Below are 18,476 nucleotides of genomic sequence, written 5' to 3'. Positions count from 1 at the left end.
TATAATTTCCTTCCTCACACAACATCCCAACAGAAAAATGGACAAAGAACATTAAAAAGTATTTTAGAGCCAAAACAAAACAAAATAAAACAGTGTACTCAGCATTTAAAATGATGCTCAACTTACAAATAAATGCAGTTCAAATAAAAATTCAGAGACAGTAACAAGGATATCCAGGACTTGAATGCAGATCTGGACCAAGCGGATCTAATAGACACATACAGAACGCTCCACCCCAAACCCACAGAATATACATTTTTCTCAGCACCACATTGCACTTACTCTAAAATTGACCACATCATTGGAAGCAAATTACTCCTCAGCAAATGAAAAAGAACAGAAATCATAACAGTCTATCAGACCACAGCGCAGACTAGAACTCAGGAGCAAGAAACACACTCAAACCCGCACAACCACTTAGAAACTGAACTTGCTTCTAAATTTTGACTGGATAAACGATGAAATGAAGGCAGAAATAAAGATGTTCTTTGAAACCAACCAGAATGAAGACACAACTTACCGGAATCTCTGGGACACCTTTAAAGCAGTATCGAGAGAGAAATTTATAGCAATAAATGCCCACCAGAGAAGAGAGGAAAGATCTAAAATCATCACCCTATCATCAAAATTGAAAGAACTAGAGGAGCATAATCAAAAAAACTCAAACGCTAGCAGAAGACAAGAGATAACTTAAGATCAGAGCAGAACTGAAGGAGATAGAGACACAAAAAACCTTCAAAAAAATCAATAAATCCAGGAGCTGATTTTTTGAAAAAAATCAACAAAATTGACAGACTGTGGACCAGATTAATAAAAAAGGGAGAAGAATCAAATAGAGGCAATAAAAAACGATAAAGGGGATATAACCACTGATCCCACAGAAATACAAACTACAATCAGAAATTACTACAAACAGCTCTACTCACATAAACCAGTAAACCAGGAAGAAATGGATAAATTCCTAGACACTTGTACTCTACCAAAACTAAACCAGGAGGAAGCTGAAACCCTGAATAGACCAATAACAAGGGCTAAAGTAGAGGCAGCAATCAATAGCCTACTAACCAAAAAAAAGTCCAGGTCCAGATGGGTTCACAGCCGAATTCTACCAGAGGTACAAAGAGGAGCTGGTTCCATTCCTTCTGAAACTGTATCAAACAATACAAAAGGAGGGAATCCTCCTGAACTCACTTTATGAGACCAACATCATCCTGATACCAAAGCCAGGCAGAGACCCATCTAAAAAAGAAAACTTCAGGCCAATATCCATGATGAACATTGACGCAAAAATCTTCAATAAAATACTGGCAAACAGATTGCCAACAGCACATCAAGAAGCTTATTCATCATGACCAAGTAGACTTCATCCCGGGGATGCAAGGCTGGTTCAACATATGCAAATCCATAAATGTAATCCATCACATAAACAGAAACAAAGACAAAAACGACATGATTATCTCAATAGATACAGAGAAGGCCTTCGAAAAAATTCAACAGCCCTTCATGCTAAAAACTCTCAATAAACTAGGTATTGATGGAATGTATCATAAAATGATAAAAGCTATATATGACAAACCTACAGCCAATATCATACTGAACGGGCAAAAGCTGGAAGCATTCCCTTTGAAATCAGGCATTAGACAAGGATGCCCTCTCTCACTACTCCTATTCAACATAGTATTGGAAGTTCTAGCCAGAGCCATCAGGCAAGAAAATGAAATAAAGGGCATTCAATTAGGAAAGGAGGAAGTCAAACTGTATTTGCAGATGACATGATTGTATATCTAGAAGACCCCATTGTCTCAGCCCAAAATTTTCTCAAACTGATAAGCAACTTCAGCAAAGTCTCAGGATACAAAATCAATGTGCAAAAATTACAAGCATTCCTATATACCAAAAACAGACAAACAGAAAGCCAAATCAAGTGCAAACAACCATTCACAATTGCTACAAAGAGAATAAAATACCTAGGAATACAACTAATAAAGGATGTAAAGGACCTCTTCAAGGAGAACTACAAACCACTGCTCAACAAAATAAGAGAGGACACAAACAGGCAGAGAAACATTCCAAGATCATGGTTAGGAAGAATCAATATTGTGAAAATGGCCATACTGCCCAAAGTAATCTATAGATTCAATGATATCCCCCTCAAGCTACCAATGACCTTCTTCACAGAATTGGGAAAAAAAACCACTTTAAACTTCATATGGAATCACAAGAGAACCCTAAGCAAAAAGAACAAAGCCAGAGGCATCACACTGCCAGACTTCAAACTATACTACAAGGCTACGGTAATCAAAACAGCATGGTACTGGTACCAAAACAGAGACACAGACCAATGGAACAGAACAGAGACCCCAGAAGAAACACCACACATCTACAACCATCTGATCTTTGACAAACCTGACAAAAACAAGCAATGGGGAAAGGACTCTATGTTTAATAAATGGTGCTGGGAAAACTGGCTAGCAATGTGCAGAAAGCAGAAACTGGACCCCTACCTGCCGCCTTACACTAAAAGTAACTCCAGATGGATCAAAGTTTTAAACATAAAACCTAACACCATAAAAACACTAGAAGAAAACATAGGCAAAACCATCCAGGCCATATACATAGGCAAGGACTTCATGACTAAAACACTAAAAGCAACGGCAATAAAAGCCAAGATAGACAAATGGGATCTAATTAAACTCCAGAGCTTCTGTACAGCAAAAGTAACCATCATTAGTGTGAATAGGCAACCAACAGAATGGAAAAAATTTTTGCAATCTACCCATCTGACAAAGGACTAATATCCAGAATCTACAAAGAGCTAAAACAGATATACAAGAAAAAACAAACAACCCCATTCAAAAGTGGGCGAAGGATATAAACAGACACTTTTCAAAAGAGGATATATATGAGGCCAACAAACATATGAAAAAATGCTCATCATCACTGGTCATTAGAGAAATGCAAATCAAAACCACACTGAGATATCATCTTATGCCAGTTAGAATGGCGATCATTTCAAAATCTGGAGACAGCAGATGCTGGAGAGGATGTGGAGAAATAGGAACACTCTTACACAGTTGGTGGGAGTGTAAATTAGTTCAACCATTGTGGAAGACAGTGTGGCGATTTCTCAAGGATCTAGAAATAGAAATTCCATTTAACCCAGCAATCCCACTATTGGCTATATACCCAAAGAACTATAAATTGTTCTACTATAAAGACACATGCACACGCATGTTCATTGCAGCTCTGTGTACAACAGCAAACACCTGGAACTAACCCAAATGCCCATCAATGATAGACTGGACAGGGAAAATGTGGTATACTACGCAGCCATAAAAAATTATGAGTTCATGTCCTTCGTAGGGACTTCAATGAATCTGGAAACCATCATTCTCAGCAAACTGACCCAAGAACAGAAAGTCAAGCACCCCATGTTCTCACTCATAGATGGGTGTTGAACAATGAGAACACGTGGACTTAGGGAGAGGAGCATCACACACAGGGGACCGTTGAGGGGGGAGATAGGGGAGAGACAACGGGGGTTAGGAAAGGGGGGTGGGGAGGGATAACATGGGGAGAAATGCCAGGTATAGTATGCACCTAAAGTAAAATAAATAAATATTTTTTAAAAATTCAGAGATAACATTTTTAAAAAAACAATGAGAATTGCAAAAATTAGTAAGACTAATGAACTGGTGTTGCCAGTGATATACCTTTCATGTGATACTTTTTTCAACATCCATAGCCTTACACCTAAAATATTAAAAATTTACTGTATAAAAATACCCCCAACACCCTACCAAAAAAAAAAAAAAAAAACGAAAAACCAACTCTGCAAGATAGTTTATAAAAGCTTTGTTTCTGCAACAGTAAAAAATTAAGAGGCAACAAGGGAACAGGGAGCATTCAAGATATTTCTAAGGTAAAAAATAAAAGGAAGTTGGACAATAGTATGTAGTAAAATTCTGTTTTTGTTTTAAATATATATATGTTGGCTTATTGTGTAAAATTAAATTAGAAGTACCAAATTTTTAATGATTGTGACTTTTAATGGATGACATTATGAAAAATGTTCACTCTTTGTATAATGTATGTCAATCTTTTATTTGACATGAATGACTTTTTAAAATGAATGAAAAGGCAATGACTTTTACGTACAAATTCTGAGATGGTTTCTAATGTTAACACTGAAAATACAGAATTTAGGAGCAAGAAGAATCTTCAAGTACTTATCTTTTAGATGTCTTTATTGGAATAGTTAAAACATTAAATAACATAGTGTTTGCTTCTATTTGGTGGTTGGTATATGGACAATCAGAAATTTGGCCATGAGTTGCTATATAAACTGGGTTACTGTAACATGGGAGCCCATTGCACCATGCTCTGCTCTATAGCTTGGTGTATGTTAAAAATTTCATTAAAAAAATTTTAAAACCAAAAACAATGTTCTACCTCAATAATGCTACAGAATAACAACATATTCCCAAATAACAGAACTAGTACATTTAACACATTTTGAAATGTTTATTAATAGTCACCCCACTCTTTTCTTAGTAATACTTTGCTTCTGGAATTTTAAGGAATAGCATATTTATTCATTATTATTTTGATGAAATGCAAATTTTAGGTGCACCAATATATAGTCTCTACAGAAATGTCACATCTAATAGACAGGTACTGGTAAAGTTATTCCTCTTACTAGGTATCAAAGGAGTAAGGTAATTTTTGTCACCACCAATTAAAAACTTTTACGAAATAGGACTGTTATAAAACAATTAAACCTTGCAAATGTACTAGTCTCCAGAAAGAAGGTCCTGGAGGAAATTCTGCTTATTAAAATTGCAATTTTCGTTTCCATTAAAAGGAGAATAAGACAACAGAAGATGGGTTGGCAAGACAAATTATTTCTTAATGTCAGTTGAGCTTATTTAGAATGAGATAACGTATCTACACCAGGTTGGGTTCAGTACAATTTTGTCTCCTCAACTCATTTATCTAATTCAGTCATCTTGATTATAGCCTCATGGACTTCATTTTCAGAGAAAGAATTCTGTAACAAACAGCCTACGCAACATGCTGATTACTGAACAGTTAATTCTAATTAACTTGGGCATGGCAAGAGAATTTTGATAAAGTCCTAGAATACAAATATAGTCTGCTTATACTGGACTAACTTATATAAAAACCCACAGCATAGTCTCCAGACAAAACAAGAGAGTCAAAGAGATCTAATTTAAAGAAACAAATGAGAAAATTAAAATCACAAATAATTTATTCTTCCATTAGAGTTGATACAGTTTTAAATAGCAACAAAGTACACAGTGGTGGAAAATTGGCACAGAACCTACAAGCATTTCAATCACAATAAGGCTGTCCATGCTTTATCTGTTCAAACTTGATTCTCATTTTCTACTGACCAAGTTTTAAACAAAAAAAAAACCTGTTCTGGCCAAGCATGGTGGCTCACACCTGGAATCCCAGCACTTTGGGAAGCCGAGGTGGGTGGATCACTTCAGGTCAGGAGTTTGAGACCAGCTTCGCCAACATGGCAAAACCCCGTCTCTACTAAAAGTACAAAAATTAGCCGGGCATGGTGGTAGGCGCCTCTAATCCCAGCTACTCAGGAGGCTGAGGCAGAAAAATCGCTTGAACCTGGGAGGCAGAGGTTGCTGTGAGCCGAGATCTCACCACTGCACTCCAGCCTGGGTGACAAGAGCGAGACTCCATCTCAAACAAACAAACAAACAAAAAAACAAACCTATTCTGACCTTGAAACACACACTCTCTTACACACACACACAGACCCACTCAAATTCTTCCTTTTGATTACAGTATGTTGAGAACAGTATGTTCTGCTTATTCAAATTAATGGTACCCCTTCTGTTTTATTTCCAGTTAAAAGCGGGAAAAACCAATCCAATTATAAATAATACATCTTATTCCCTGGGCATAGGCAACTGTGATGAAAATAGCAACTTACCTTTGGGCTAGATGTTTTCAGATTATGTTTAAATAACCATGGTTAGAAATTTTTCAATGTATGCTTTCCTGCCCCACGCAATCTCCCTGAATTTAGCTAAAATAATCAGGCACAGGACAGTCTCAAATAATGATTAAAATATGCCCTGCTAATAAACAAGGTTATCTAGAATGCAACTTCTGTGCTTTTAAAACAGATAGAACAAACCTCATTAATAAGCATTTTCCTAAATATCTCTTTGTGTTATATTAACAAACATAAAAAAGGGAAAAACATAAAAGTGTTCCTTTATAAATGACATTATTTCCAGATAAGAAAGTTGAAACAAAGGTTTGTAAAGTCTCCTCAGCTATTCTGTTTAATAACCAATTATCCCTCAATGTTACAAAATAAAATTACTGGATCAACGTTGACTCTTCTTTGATATCATTTATAAAATGCTTTGATAGTAAAATTACTAAGTTCCCTGATAACTCAAACAAGGTAAAATTAATACTTTCCTTTTCAGTTATTGCTGTTTTAGAAGAGGATTACCACTTTCATTTCTATTAAACTGTTTTACCAAAGGCTCCTCAGATCTGACATAAAGTAATTCTTATTGCCTCACATTTTAAAACAGTATTATAAATGATCTTTACAAAAAGGTTTAATCCACAAAACTGGAAGGCTTTTAAAAAATGTCTTTATACTCAAAACTGTATCACAGTGCCCTTGATTATCTAATAGATAAAAGGGATTTGAATTTCCTCTATGAGAACAGAACAGTGGACATATGGTGTGCTTTGTCTTCCCCTCACCTTTATCTTCATAGCACACCATTTTGAGACCAAAACAATCAAGCATCTACCATGCTCCAGTCCACATTAACCGAGGATTTCTGATTCTGTCCAGTGCGTAGTGTGCCACCTTGCATATTCACCACATGAAATAAACATAATATACAAAATATTGCTGCTGTAAAAAGTGTACATTTCCCTCTTCCCCTTACAAAAAAATCTGTGGAAAAGTATTAAATTCCCTTACCCTTCATAAACATACAAAGCTGTTCACACCTTTCAGTCTGTAACAGTCCATTTGAAACACAGTTCCAAAATCATTACAAATTGGTTATGTCATTGCATTTTCTGTCCAATGTTGCCATCTAGAGTAGAAATGTGAAATCAAGAGTATTTCTGAGCTACTAAAGCCTTTTATAACTAAACCACAAAGGCTGCTTACTGATGAAACAGCCACTTATCCACAAGGTTTTTCCAAAAACTAGATGGAATGGAAGGATCTCTTCACAGGGAGGTTTCCACAGTGCTGAGGTGACAATATGGCTGCTAATAGATACTGGCTACTGGAATGTAAGTACTTTTTCACTGCTGGTAATTTCCATACTGTCCCTAAAAGATAAATTTAAAAATATAATTAGATAGTAGTTTGACCATAACAGGCACAGAAAATTACAAACGATTTTTACACTGTCATATCATTAAAAAGTGGCTGCACCTACAACAAACAAAATTTTTTTATATCTTTAGGTACACAGTATCACCCTGTAATTTTTTCTGATATTATATTCAATTGCAAATGAATTTCATAATCCAAAATATGCCAGGGATTAGCAAATGAGCCTAAAGTAATACTTCTCGGAATAGGAACTTAAATGTTGGGTGAATTCTGTTGAATGACTTGAGCAGGCATTGAGAAGTTCTGGTTCTAAACTCTGATGGGGGGAGAGAGAGAGAGCACACGAGCGAGCACACACACACATAAAAATCATATGCTAGTGTGACAACTTTGGCTTGTTATAATTATTACAAATTAACATCAAGGGTATTTGAAATAAGTGGCAAGTGATAATAGAAAGGTATCCGGGAGATAAAAGGTAAAGAACCTTCTATCCATTCCAAAATATTTGAGTCTTTCCGTGAGGTCAACAAAGTGTCAGCAGAGGTATTTAGTCCACAGGGACATAAAATCCAGGAACTTTGTTTTGTGGTATGTTGTCTGTTTTGTTTTTTCATAAGGTAGATTTGAAAACTCTCAGGCTGACAGGATGGGACAGAAAGGGAATAGAGATAAAAAGGACATGATGAAGCAGCACAATTCTTTAAGCAATGTCCAGTATATATCTGTTCAGGTTAGCTTTTGGGGAAAAGAAGACATAGTATGTCCTTCTTTTTTTCTACCTTTCTTCTGTTTTAGAGCATAATTACATGCTCACTGGAAGCATATAATTAGTTAACTCTTTCCTTTGGCTAAACAACTCCCTCTCCAAGTCACAATAATGTAACTCAAAAACATTCTAGACTTGAAATACTTCTCTACCATAAGAAACGGTACCCTAAAAATCTACATTTCCAAAGAAGTAAGTACACATGACAATGTGTTGAATGTCACCATACATATGATAGAATAATGAATTAAACAGAATTAGGGATTTTACGGGCCAGGCGCAGTGGGGCTCATGCCTGTAATCCCAGCACTTTGGGAGGCCAACACAGTTGGACTGATTGACGTCAGGAATTCGAGACCAGCCTGACCAACATGGTGAAACTCCATCTCTACTAAAAACATAAAAATTGGCTTGGCATGGTGACACACGTCTGTAATCCCAGCTACTTGGGAAGCTGAGGCAAGAGAATTGCATGAACCCAGGAGGCAGAGGTTGTACTGAACTCCAGCTTCAGCAACAGAGTGACTCCGTTAAAAATGGGTGACAGAACAATCCGTTAAAAAAAAAAAAAAAAAAAAAAAAAGATTAAGGATTTTACACCAATGTGTTTTACATAGTTATAGTCAGCTAAATTTACAGCCAATGATCATCTTGAAGGATTTATGGGTAAAATGACATCACTTCTAAGATTTGCTCTAAAGTACTCTAAAAAAAAATAGTGTAGAGAAGTAGATCAAACAGCAGCAGCAAAATGCTGGTAAACTGATGAAGTTGTGGGTACACAGGGGTTCACTACACTACTCTCTTTTCTGTATGTGCTTAAAAATTTCTATACTAAAAAGTTTAAAACAAGAAATGTTATTGCTCAGCATACTGGAGCTTATTATATCATTGTTAGATTGTCTAAATACTAAATCTGAGTGTAAGTCCCAACTCTATTGCTAACTTCCTATTTGAGTCTAAAGAAAGCTCTGTGAGACTCAGTTTCTTCACTCATCAGTGGGAGAGTAACATATACATCTCTGGATTGCAATTTCCCTTATGTTTAATGGCTACATCAATTCCTACAACTCATTTGTTTGTTATGATGCTTAAATAAGAGAGGGCATGAGAAAGAACTTTTTAGAATTATAAATCAGTTACTCTGAATGCTGGAGGGAAATGCTCCTTTAGTGAATGTGTGAAATGAGATGCTAATGACAAAAGTGAGTTGCAAATATAAACGATATGAAAGCAGAAGACAGGTTAAGAACCACCATGCCATAGTTTATAAGCTATAATTTATCTACTATATTATGAACTTCTTGAGGACAGAGGCCAGGTCAATAACATATATCAAATAAATTATATCCCAGCAACTGTGAACACTTATGAAACAAATACTCATCATCATCACAAATACGGAAAACAGAGAAGACTCCAGAATTAAGTATAATTACAAAATAGATGATAAGTTCTCTAAGTCTTAGAGAACTTAAGAGAGTTCAGAAAAGTAAAGGTTAACACAGCCTAAATTAATTAGAAAAATATTCCCAAGAATGTGGGAGCCTTGAGAAAATAGTAAGATCTGAAGAGCAGAAAAAAGAAAAGGGGGCAATTCAAATAGAACAAATAGCTGAAACAAAGCATGGAGGATAAAATATAGAATGCTTAGAGAAGTGGGAAGAAAGAATATGCAATAATAAAGAGTAGAAGCTAGTAATTATTTTGTAAGACAGAGCTTGAAGTAGTGAAAAATACATCTAGCTAATAATTACAGTAGTTAACTCTTAATATATCCCAATAATGCCACCTTAGTATGTGTCACATATTGTCTTAAGTGCTTTGTGCCCATCTATAATCTATATAGCAAATATTATCTCCATTTTATAGGTGAAGAAATGGAGGCACTGAGTATAAGTAACTTGACCTATACTTGATCACAATGCTAGGACCAAACAAAATCATAATCAAGCCTAAAAAGGTAGACTGTATATTTGCAACCATTAACAAATTCCAAGGTGGCATTAAGGATTAAAGCTATGGCTTTTGGAGCCAGAAACCAATTTCTAATGCTAAAGTCACCACTTAACAGCTTCTTATCCTTGGGCAAGTCGCTTAACCTCCCTTGAGTTCCAATTTTATCATCTGACAAGGGTAATTATAATCTCTATTTAAAAAAGTTATTCAAGAAGAAAAACATGAAAATGCTCTGTGAGCTACTCAAGTACTCATTAACAGTACAGGTGGCAGTGTGGTACAGTGAACAAAGTATGGGCTTTCAGCACTCAGCAGCAGTCATGCAGCTTCACCACTCCTCAGTTCTGTCATCTTGAGTAAATCACTCGAACACTCTATGCCTCACCTTCTCTCTCTTTGCTTCTTCAATTTAAAAAAAAATTACAAAGTTCCTCAGACTACAGTGTAAAAACTTTTAACAGGAAAGTAACAAGACAGTATGGAAGATCCTGCTGCGATGAAGGCGGGAGATGAACATGGTCTAAATCAAGATAAGGGAGTAGGTTAGAGAGAAATAGATGGATTCAAAAGCTTTTCAAAAAGGAAGATCAGTAACATTTGTCATTTATTAGACAAGGGAGGAAAAGGAGGGACACTTACGTATCAAATAGGGCACCTGGCACTCTAGCTTGGTGATAGTACCCCTTTCTTTGATGAAGAACACAGAAAAGTAAGTTTTGGTAGAAAAAAAATCATAGATTTATTTTGTTTCTGCTGAATTAATACCTATAATACATCTAAGCAGAGCTGTCGAGTAGGCATTAATTTCCAGAAAAGAGATTCAGACTATAAATAGAGATTTGGGAGTCAACACCATGGTGAACTGTGACCTTGTGAATAAAAGAGAATGCCTAGGAAGAGTATATTGAATGAGAAGAGTTCCTAAGGTAGAAACCTGAGCAATACCAATCATCTTTAAATTTATTTCCTTCATTCTATGTATCGATAATCAGTTCAAAATCTTAACATTGTTTCTTCACAATACATTTCAGGGGTTTCCTCTTATCTCTATTTTTGTGATCATTCAAATCTAGAAAGTAATGGCCTATTTACTCTGTTCAAATCTAGAAAGTAATGGCCTTGTTTACTCCGTTGTTTATACTTTATTCACCAATATTTATTGATTACCTACTGTGCTCTACTAGGTGACAGAGACTCAACACAATAAAAACAGACAAAACGATGCCTTTAAAGAGGTTACATTCTAGGGGAAGAAGAATATGACAATAAACAGTTAACAAAATAATCTGTCAAATGAAGAGAAATGTTATGTTGAAAAATTAATGCAAATTTCTGTTCAAGATGGATTTACCTGGCAGCATAAAACAATTAAAAAAGAAACTACACAAAGCATATGATAATCATATTCAGGACACAGGACAGAGCCAACAAAGGACAATGATCCCTGAGACATGGTAAACAAATGAGGTCAGCTCTCTGATTACCAGAGCTAAGTGCCTTGAGAATTTCCAGGCTACAGTACATGAAGGGGAACTGAGGCTGAGGCTGCCAGATGTTCTGACTTAAGGAGAAACAGCTTAGAAGTCTGGAGAGAAAACGGTAGCTAGAGTTAACAGGACAGAGTACCCGAGAGAGAAGAAAGATCTGCCTAAAAGAGACAACTGTGGAGATCTGCAGAGGAGCCCTCCTCATATTCAGCACAGTACAGATATGCAATGCAAATGTGTGAGGAAAATACCCTAGGATGAGGCAGAACACCCAAAAGGATTAGGAGAAACAATACTTGTCACACAGGAACAGAAATAGTGCTTATTCCCACCAGCCAAAGCAAAAAGCCTTATAATTCAAAAGGCATTGGGCACAATACTCAAAAGGCTCTTACCTTAACAGTGATGAATATTTAGCCCAGGAGTAAACACTGCTCTTTATCCTGACTGAAATATCTTAAATGCAATTTCAGAAAGCTCAAACTGCTTGTAACTTATTAAACTGCATCCCAAAGCAAGCAAAGCTTAAGAATATTTCTAGGCAAACAGTATCTTCATCACCCAACAACATAAAATTCACAATGTCTGGAATCCAATCAAAGATTATCACGCACACAAAGGAAGAGAGAAAAAAAACTGATTAAAATTGATCCTAAAATGACACAGATTATTACAATTAGCAGAAGAGGATATTAAAGGAGTTATACTTATATTCCATATGTTCAAAACAATTAAGGAGACACAGAAGATACTAAAAAGACCTAAACCAAACTTCTAGAGATGAAAATGACAACATCTGAGATAACACTCAACAAACCCCAAGCATAAGAAACAAAGAAATCTACACCAAGGCATGCACTAATCAAATTGCTCAAAACAATTTGAGCAAGAGAGAAATTTCTTGAAATAATTTGATAAAGGAAAAATCTTAAAAAGAGAGGAAAAACAAGACACATTAAACAAAAAAACAATAAAAATGACGGCAAATATCTCCTTGGAAACAATGTAAGGAAGAAAAGAGTGGAGCATCTTTAAAGTATAGAAAGAAAATAAAACATTAACTGTCAACCTAGAATTCTATATCCAGAGAAAATATCTTTCAGAAATGAAGGTAAAATAAACTTTTTGCAGACATATAAAAGCTGATTATTACCAGTACACCTGCATTTCAAGAAATGTTAAACAAAGTCCTTCGGGCAAACAAAAATAATACCAGATAGAGATATGAATCTACACATAAATAATGGAGAATACCAAAAACGGTTAACTACATGTTTTAAAGATTTTTTTCCCTTATTATTTAAATATCTTTACAGGATAACTAACTTTTTTAGACAAAAATAAATTCAATATACTGTGGGGTTTATAACATATACAGAAGTAAAATTTGTAACAATAACACAAAGACTGAGAAGAAATCAAAGCAGACTATCTTAAGGTTCTCACACTATATACACAGTGTCATCCTATCACTTGAAGACACTGATAAACACTACACAAACAAACCTTGAAAATACTATAAATAAAAAAAAAAAAAAAAAAAATACACCAATCACAAGACTCCACATATTATATGATTCCATTTATCTTAAATGTAAAGAATAGGCAAATCCATAGACACAGAAAGTAAACTACTGTTGCTGGAAAATCTCCAAATATTTGAAAACAAAATTACAGACTGAATATTTCAGTATTTAAGGCTGAGTAGTTGACGGAGAATGAGGAATGACTGCTAACAAGTATACAATTTAACAGGTTGGTGAAAATGTTTTAAACTTAGATGGTGGTGATGGTTGCACAATCTTTTTTTTTTTTTTTGTGAGACAGAATCTTAGCTCTATAGCCCAGTCTGGAGTACAGTGGCACAATCACAACTCACTGCAACTTCGACCTCCTGGGTTCAAGCAATCCTCTGCCTCAGCCGACTGAATAGCTGGGACTACAGGCACATGCCATTGTACCTGGCTAGTTTTTTGTACAAGTGGGGTCTTGCTTTGTAGCCCAGGTTGCTCTTGAACTCCCAGGCTCAAGAGATCCTCCTGCCTCAGCTTCCCAAAGTGCTATAATTAGACTTCCAGTCTAACTTTCTGAATATGCTTAAAAACCACTGAATGGTATATTTTAGAATGGTGACTTGTACGATATGTGAATTATATCTCAATAAAGCTGTTTTTGTTAAAAACAGGAAAAAAATCAAAGGCAGGCCGAAAAGGAGAAGAAAAATCAGATGTGACAAATGAAAAAAATAAAGATGATATACTTAATCATATCCATAATCACATTAAACGTGTCACAAACCCCAATTTGAAGGCAGCAGCTGTCAGGTTGGATTTTAAAAAGCAAGATACAGCTGACTACATATGCTCTTCACTTGAAATACAATTTAAATATAAAAACATAAATATGTTCAAAGGATGAAAAATATATTATTCTAATACCAATCCAAAGAAAAGTGATATTGCAGTACTAATATTAGACAAACTAGATTTCAGAGCAAAAATATTAGCAGGGATAAATAAATTTATTTGATTATGGCAGAGAAGTAAATTCATCAGAAAGATCTGAAAATCTCCAAATATTTGAAAATAAAATTGTACACTTCTAATGTGTCATGGGTCAAAAAAGAAATAAAAAGTGAAATCAGGACGTATGCAGTTTAAGAGTATTTAGAAAGAACTTCACTGGGTTTAAAAGAGGGTGTAAAAAAAGATAACAATATTTAAAAAAGAGTATTTAGAAATAAACAACTATATTAGAAAAAAGACAGTTCTTAAATCAATGGGACTACAGCTTCAATCTTAAGAAAGTGGAAAAAGAGGAACAAATAAAATCCAAGCAAGCAGCGAAAAAGAAATAATAATAACGTTCTGGGCAGAAATCAAAGAAACAGAAAGCAAATGAGCAAAAAGCAATCAATAAAATCAAAAGCTGCTTTTTGAGAATAATCAATAGGTAGATAAAAACTAGCCAGATTAATGAGGTCAAAGAGAGAAGACACAAAGTATTAATATCAGAAATGAGAGAGGTAGTATCACTACAGATTATACAGATACCAAATGATGATAAAGAAATTATTCAACAACATACATAAAATGGCCAACTCCTATGAAAAATTCACAAAACAAACACTCAAGAAAAAAACAGATAACCTGAATACCGCCTATATTTAATAGATTAAATTTAAATTTAAAAATTTCTCACAAAAAAACTACAAACCCAGATGGCTTCACTGGTAATTTGCACCAAACATTTTAGAAAGAATAATACCAATTTTCTGCAAATCCTTCCAGAAACTTGGAGGAAATTCTTCCCAACTCACTCTATGAGGCCAGTGCTACCTCAGTAACAACATCAGATAAAGATGTTACAAGAAAACAAAACTAGAGTCCAAAATTTGTCATGAAAATACAGATGTTTCTTGACTTACTATGGGGTTATGTCCCAATTAGCCCACTGTAAGTTGAAAATATCCAAAGTGTTGCATATCTCATTTAATTTATTAAACACTGTACTGTAAGTATAAAACAGAATAACTATGATTACTGTAAGTAGAGTTTCTACTAAATGCACATCACTTTTCACAGCACTGTGAAGCGAAAAAAACGTTAAGTTGAACCACTCTAAGTCAGGACTCATCTGACTGGGACTACAGGCATATGCCCCTGCGACTGGCTAGTTTTTTTTTTTTTTTTACAGAGGTGGGGGTCTCACGTTGTTGCCCAGACTGGTCTTTAACTCCTGGGCTCAAGTGATGCAGATGCAGAAATTCTTAACAAAATTTTAGCTAATCACCCAATATATAAAAATAGTAATACATCATGACCAAATGGATTTTATACCAGGTATGCAAAGGTGGTTTACAATTTGAAACTCAAACGATATAATTCAAAAACTAGCAAACCAAAAAGGAACACCACAATTCCCTCAATAGATAAGGTAAAATCATGTTACAAAATTCAACATTCGTTCCCAATAAAAATTCTCAGCAAACTAGAAGTATAATACCTGATAAAGGACATCTACAAAAACTCTACATTAACATCTTATGTAAAGATGAAAAGCTGACAACTTTCCCCCTAAGATCAGGAACAAGACAAAAGGTGTCTACTCTCACCATTTTTATTTAACATGGTATTAGAGTTTCTAGCAGAGGCAAGCAGGAGAGTGGGGAAGGAACATGGGAAAGCACTGAGCTTGAAAAGGAAAAAGACTGTCTTTACTCACAGACATGATTTCTTTGTATGACTATTCAATGAAATCGACAAAAACACTACTAGATGTGTGATTTTAGTAAGGTTATAGTTTTGATAGAATATCAGTACACAAAAATAAGCTGTATTTGTATACACTAGCAACTAATAACTGGAAACTAAAATTTAAAAAATTACAATAGCATCAAAAAATAGAAAATACTTAGGAAATAAATGTAAGACCTATACACTGAAAACCATATGACATTGCTCAAAAAAAATTTTTTAAGGGACATACGCCATGTTCACAGGTTAGAAGACTAAATGATATCATCAATTCTCCCCAAATTAATCTACAAATTGAAGGCAATTCCAATCAAACTCCTAGTAAGCTTTCATGTAGAAATTGACAAGATGATTCTAAAATTTATATGGAAATGCAAAGAACCTCCAGCGTCAATGAACTTTGTAAAAAAAGAACCAAGTTCAAAAACTAATACTACCTGATTATAAAACTGTAAAACATTATAAAACTATAACACTTATTATAAAACTACAGTAATGAAGATGTTGTGGTACTGGCATCTACATACATAAATCAATGGAACAGAATAGTTCAGAAGTAGGCACATGTTTACGGACAACTGATTTTCTGCAAAGGTAAAAAAACAATTCAGTAGGTAATAGTCTTTTCAGCCAGGCGCAGTGATTCACGCCTGTAATCCCAACATTTTGGGAGGCCGAGGCGGACAGATCATGAGGTCAAAGGATTGAGACCATCCTGGCCAACATGGTGAAACCCCATCTCTACTTTAAAAAAAAAATTAGCTGGGCATGGTGGTGCACGCCTCTAGTCCCAGCTACTCAAGAGGTAGAGGCAGGAGAACTGCTTGAACCCAGGAGGCAGACGCTGCAGTGAGCTGAGATTGCTTCACTGCACTCCAGCCTGGCGACAGACCGAGACTCCGTCTCAAGTCTTTTTAACAAATGACGCTGAGAAAATTAGCTATGCATTGGAAAGAAAAAGAGCCATGCAAACTTTAATTCATATTTCACATCATACATAAAAATTAACTCAAAATGAATCACAGATTTAAATGTAAACTCTAAAATTATATAACTTCCAGAAGAAAGCACAGAAGAAAATTTTTGTGACTTTCAGCTGGGTAAAGATTTCTTACATATGATCCCAAAAGCATAATCCATAAGAGGAAAAAACTGATAAACTTCATCAAAATTTAAATTCTCCCCTGATACTACGTACAGAATGGAAAAAGAGACAGGATGAAAGTATGTGCAAATGATACCTGATTAAGGACTTGTATCTAGTATATACAAAGACTTCCTAATACTCAATAATAAGAAAAATAACCCCCAATTTAAAAATGAGCAAAAGATTTAAAAAGACACTCCTGAAAATAAGCGAGAGACAATAATCAACATCATTAGTCCTTGGGGATACTCAAAGTCATGAGGTGTTATAACACACCTATTAGAATAAATGAAATGAAAAAGACTGATTCATACCAAGTGTTGGCAATGAGTTAGCAAGGATATAGAAGAACTCATACACTGCTGGTAGGAATATGCAAAGGTACAAGTACTTTGGAAAACATTTTGGCAGTTTGTTGAGTTAAATATATACCTATCATATGATCCGACCATATTTACCCAAGAAAAATGTCCCCAGGGATTTGTCTATGTACTTTGTCTGTAAAACATACAAACAAATACTTTGTATGTATTTGTTCATAGTACATTGTCTGTAAAACCCAATGTCCCATCTATAGATCAATGGATAAACATAGTACATGGTATGTACTATGGGAAAAACCCAAAAAAATTTGGGAAAAACCCACATTTTCCCAAGGGACAAACAAATAGCCATATAATGGAACACTACTTAGCAATAAATAATTACTGACACACAAAACATAAGTACCAAAACAATTATGCTGAGTAAAAGCCGCCAGATAAAAAAACAGAACATACTGTATGATTCAATTCCTACACAATTTTGGAAAATGTAAACTAATCCACAGTTTAGTTAGCAGATCAGTGTCATGGTCTGGAGAGGAATTACAAGTGGAGGAATTTCAAAGGAGCACAGGAAAAACTTTTGGGCATGACAAGATACTCCATTATTTTGATTCTGCTGACGGTTTCACAGGTGTGTATACACACGTCAAAATGATCAAACTGTACACTTTTACTACATGCAGTTTAATTTTATGTAAATTATACATGAATTAAGCTGTTCAAAAAAAAACATAAAAAGGGTAGGCAAAATGAATGATGCAACAGACACTATTTTACTCAGGTAGTCAGTGAAGGACTCTCTGATATGATATGGTGACGTTTAAGCAGAGATTTTAATAAAGTGATATTGGAGATATTCCAGGCATTCAGGCAGAAGGTGGGCAACAAATAAAAAGGTTCTCAGGTCACGGCACTTAGCATATAATGGTTGCTCAATAAACATTTGCTGAATGAATGGTTTGAAGTTTAGGAGATTTGGAAATATGTAGACTTAAAAGGAAAATGGTCAGTTTAGTCTACAACAGGCTAAAGTTGAGGGAATGGTTAAGATGCCCAAAGACAGAGATGTTCTGTACAGTTGGATAAAAAGGAGCTGATACCGGGTTGATAAGTAATGACTATGAATACTGAAAATACAGGGCAGGATGATTCAGACTTAA

General features: G+C 35.1%; 1 protein-coding gene across 3 annotated transcripts in view; it reads right to left on the bottom strand.

The window, feature by feature from the left end:
• Positions 1–5,254: 5,254 nt before the first annotated feature.
• The window catches only part of SS18 (SS18 subunit of BAF chromatin remodeling complex), a 69,225-nt gene continuing 56,003 nt past the window's right edge, over positions 5,255–18,476 (bottom strand). Inside the window, exon 11 of one of the 3 annotated variants that reach the window (XM_017498290.2) lies at positions 5,255–7,365. In XM_017498290.2, the coding sequence (XP_017353779.1) occupies positions 7,339–7,365 (27 nt within the window). In that variant the 3' untranslated portion in view covers positions 5,255–7,338. The remainder of the gene's footprint in view (positions 7,366–18,476) is intronic. The other 2 variants (XM_037727921.1, XM_017498310.2) reach the window with 2 other exon arrangements.

This window comes from Cebus imitator, unplaced genomic scaffold (assembly GCF_001604975.1).
Source record: "Cebus imitator isolate Cc_AM_T3 unplaced genomic scaffold, Cebus_imitator-1.0 Scaffold12, whole genome shotgun sequence".
Classification (NCBI taxonomy): Eukaryota; Metazoa; Chordata; class Mammalia; order Primates; family Cebidae; genus Cebus; species Cebus imitator.
Note: the sequence above shows the minus strand (reverse complement) of the source record. Positions and strands in the feature narration are given on the sequence as shown.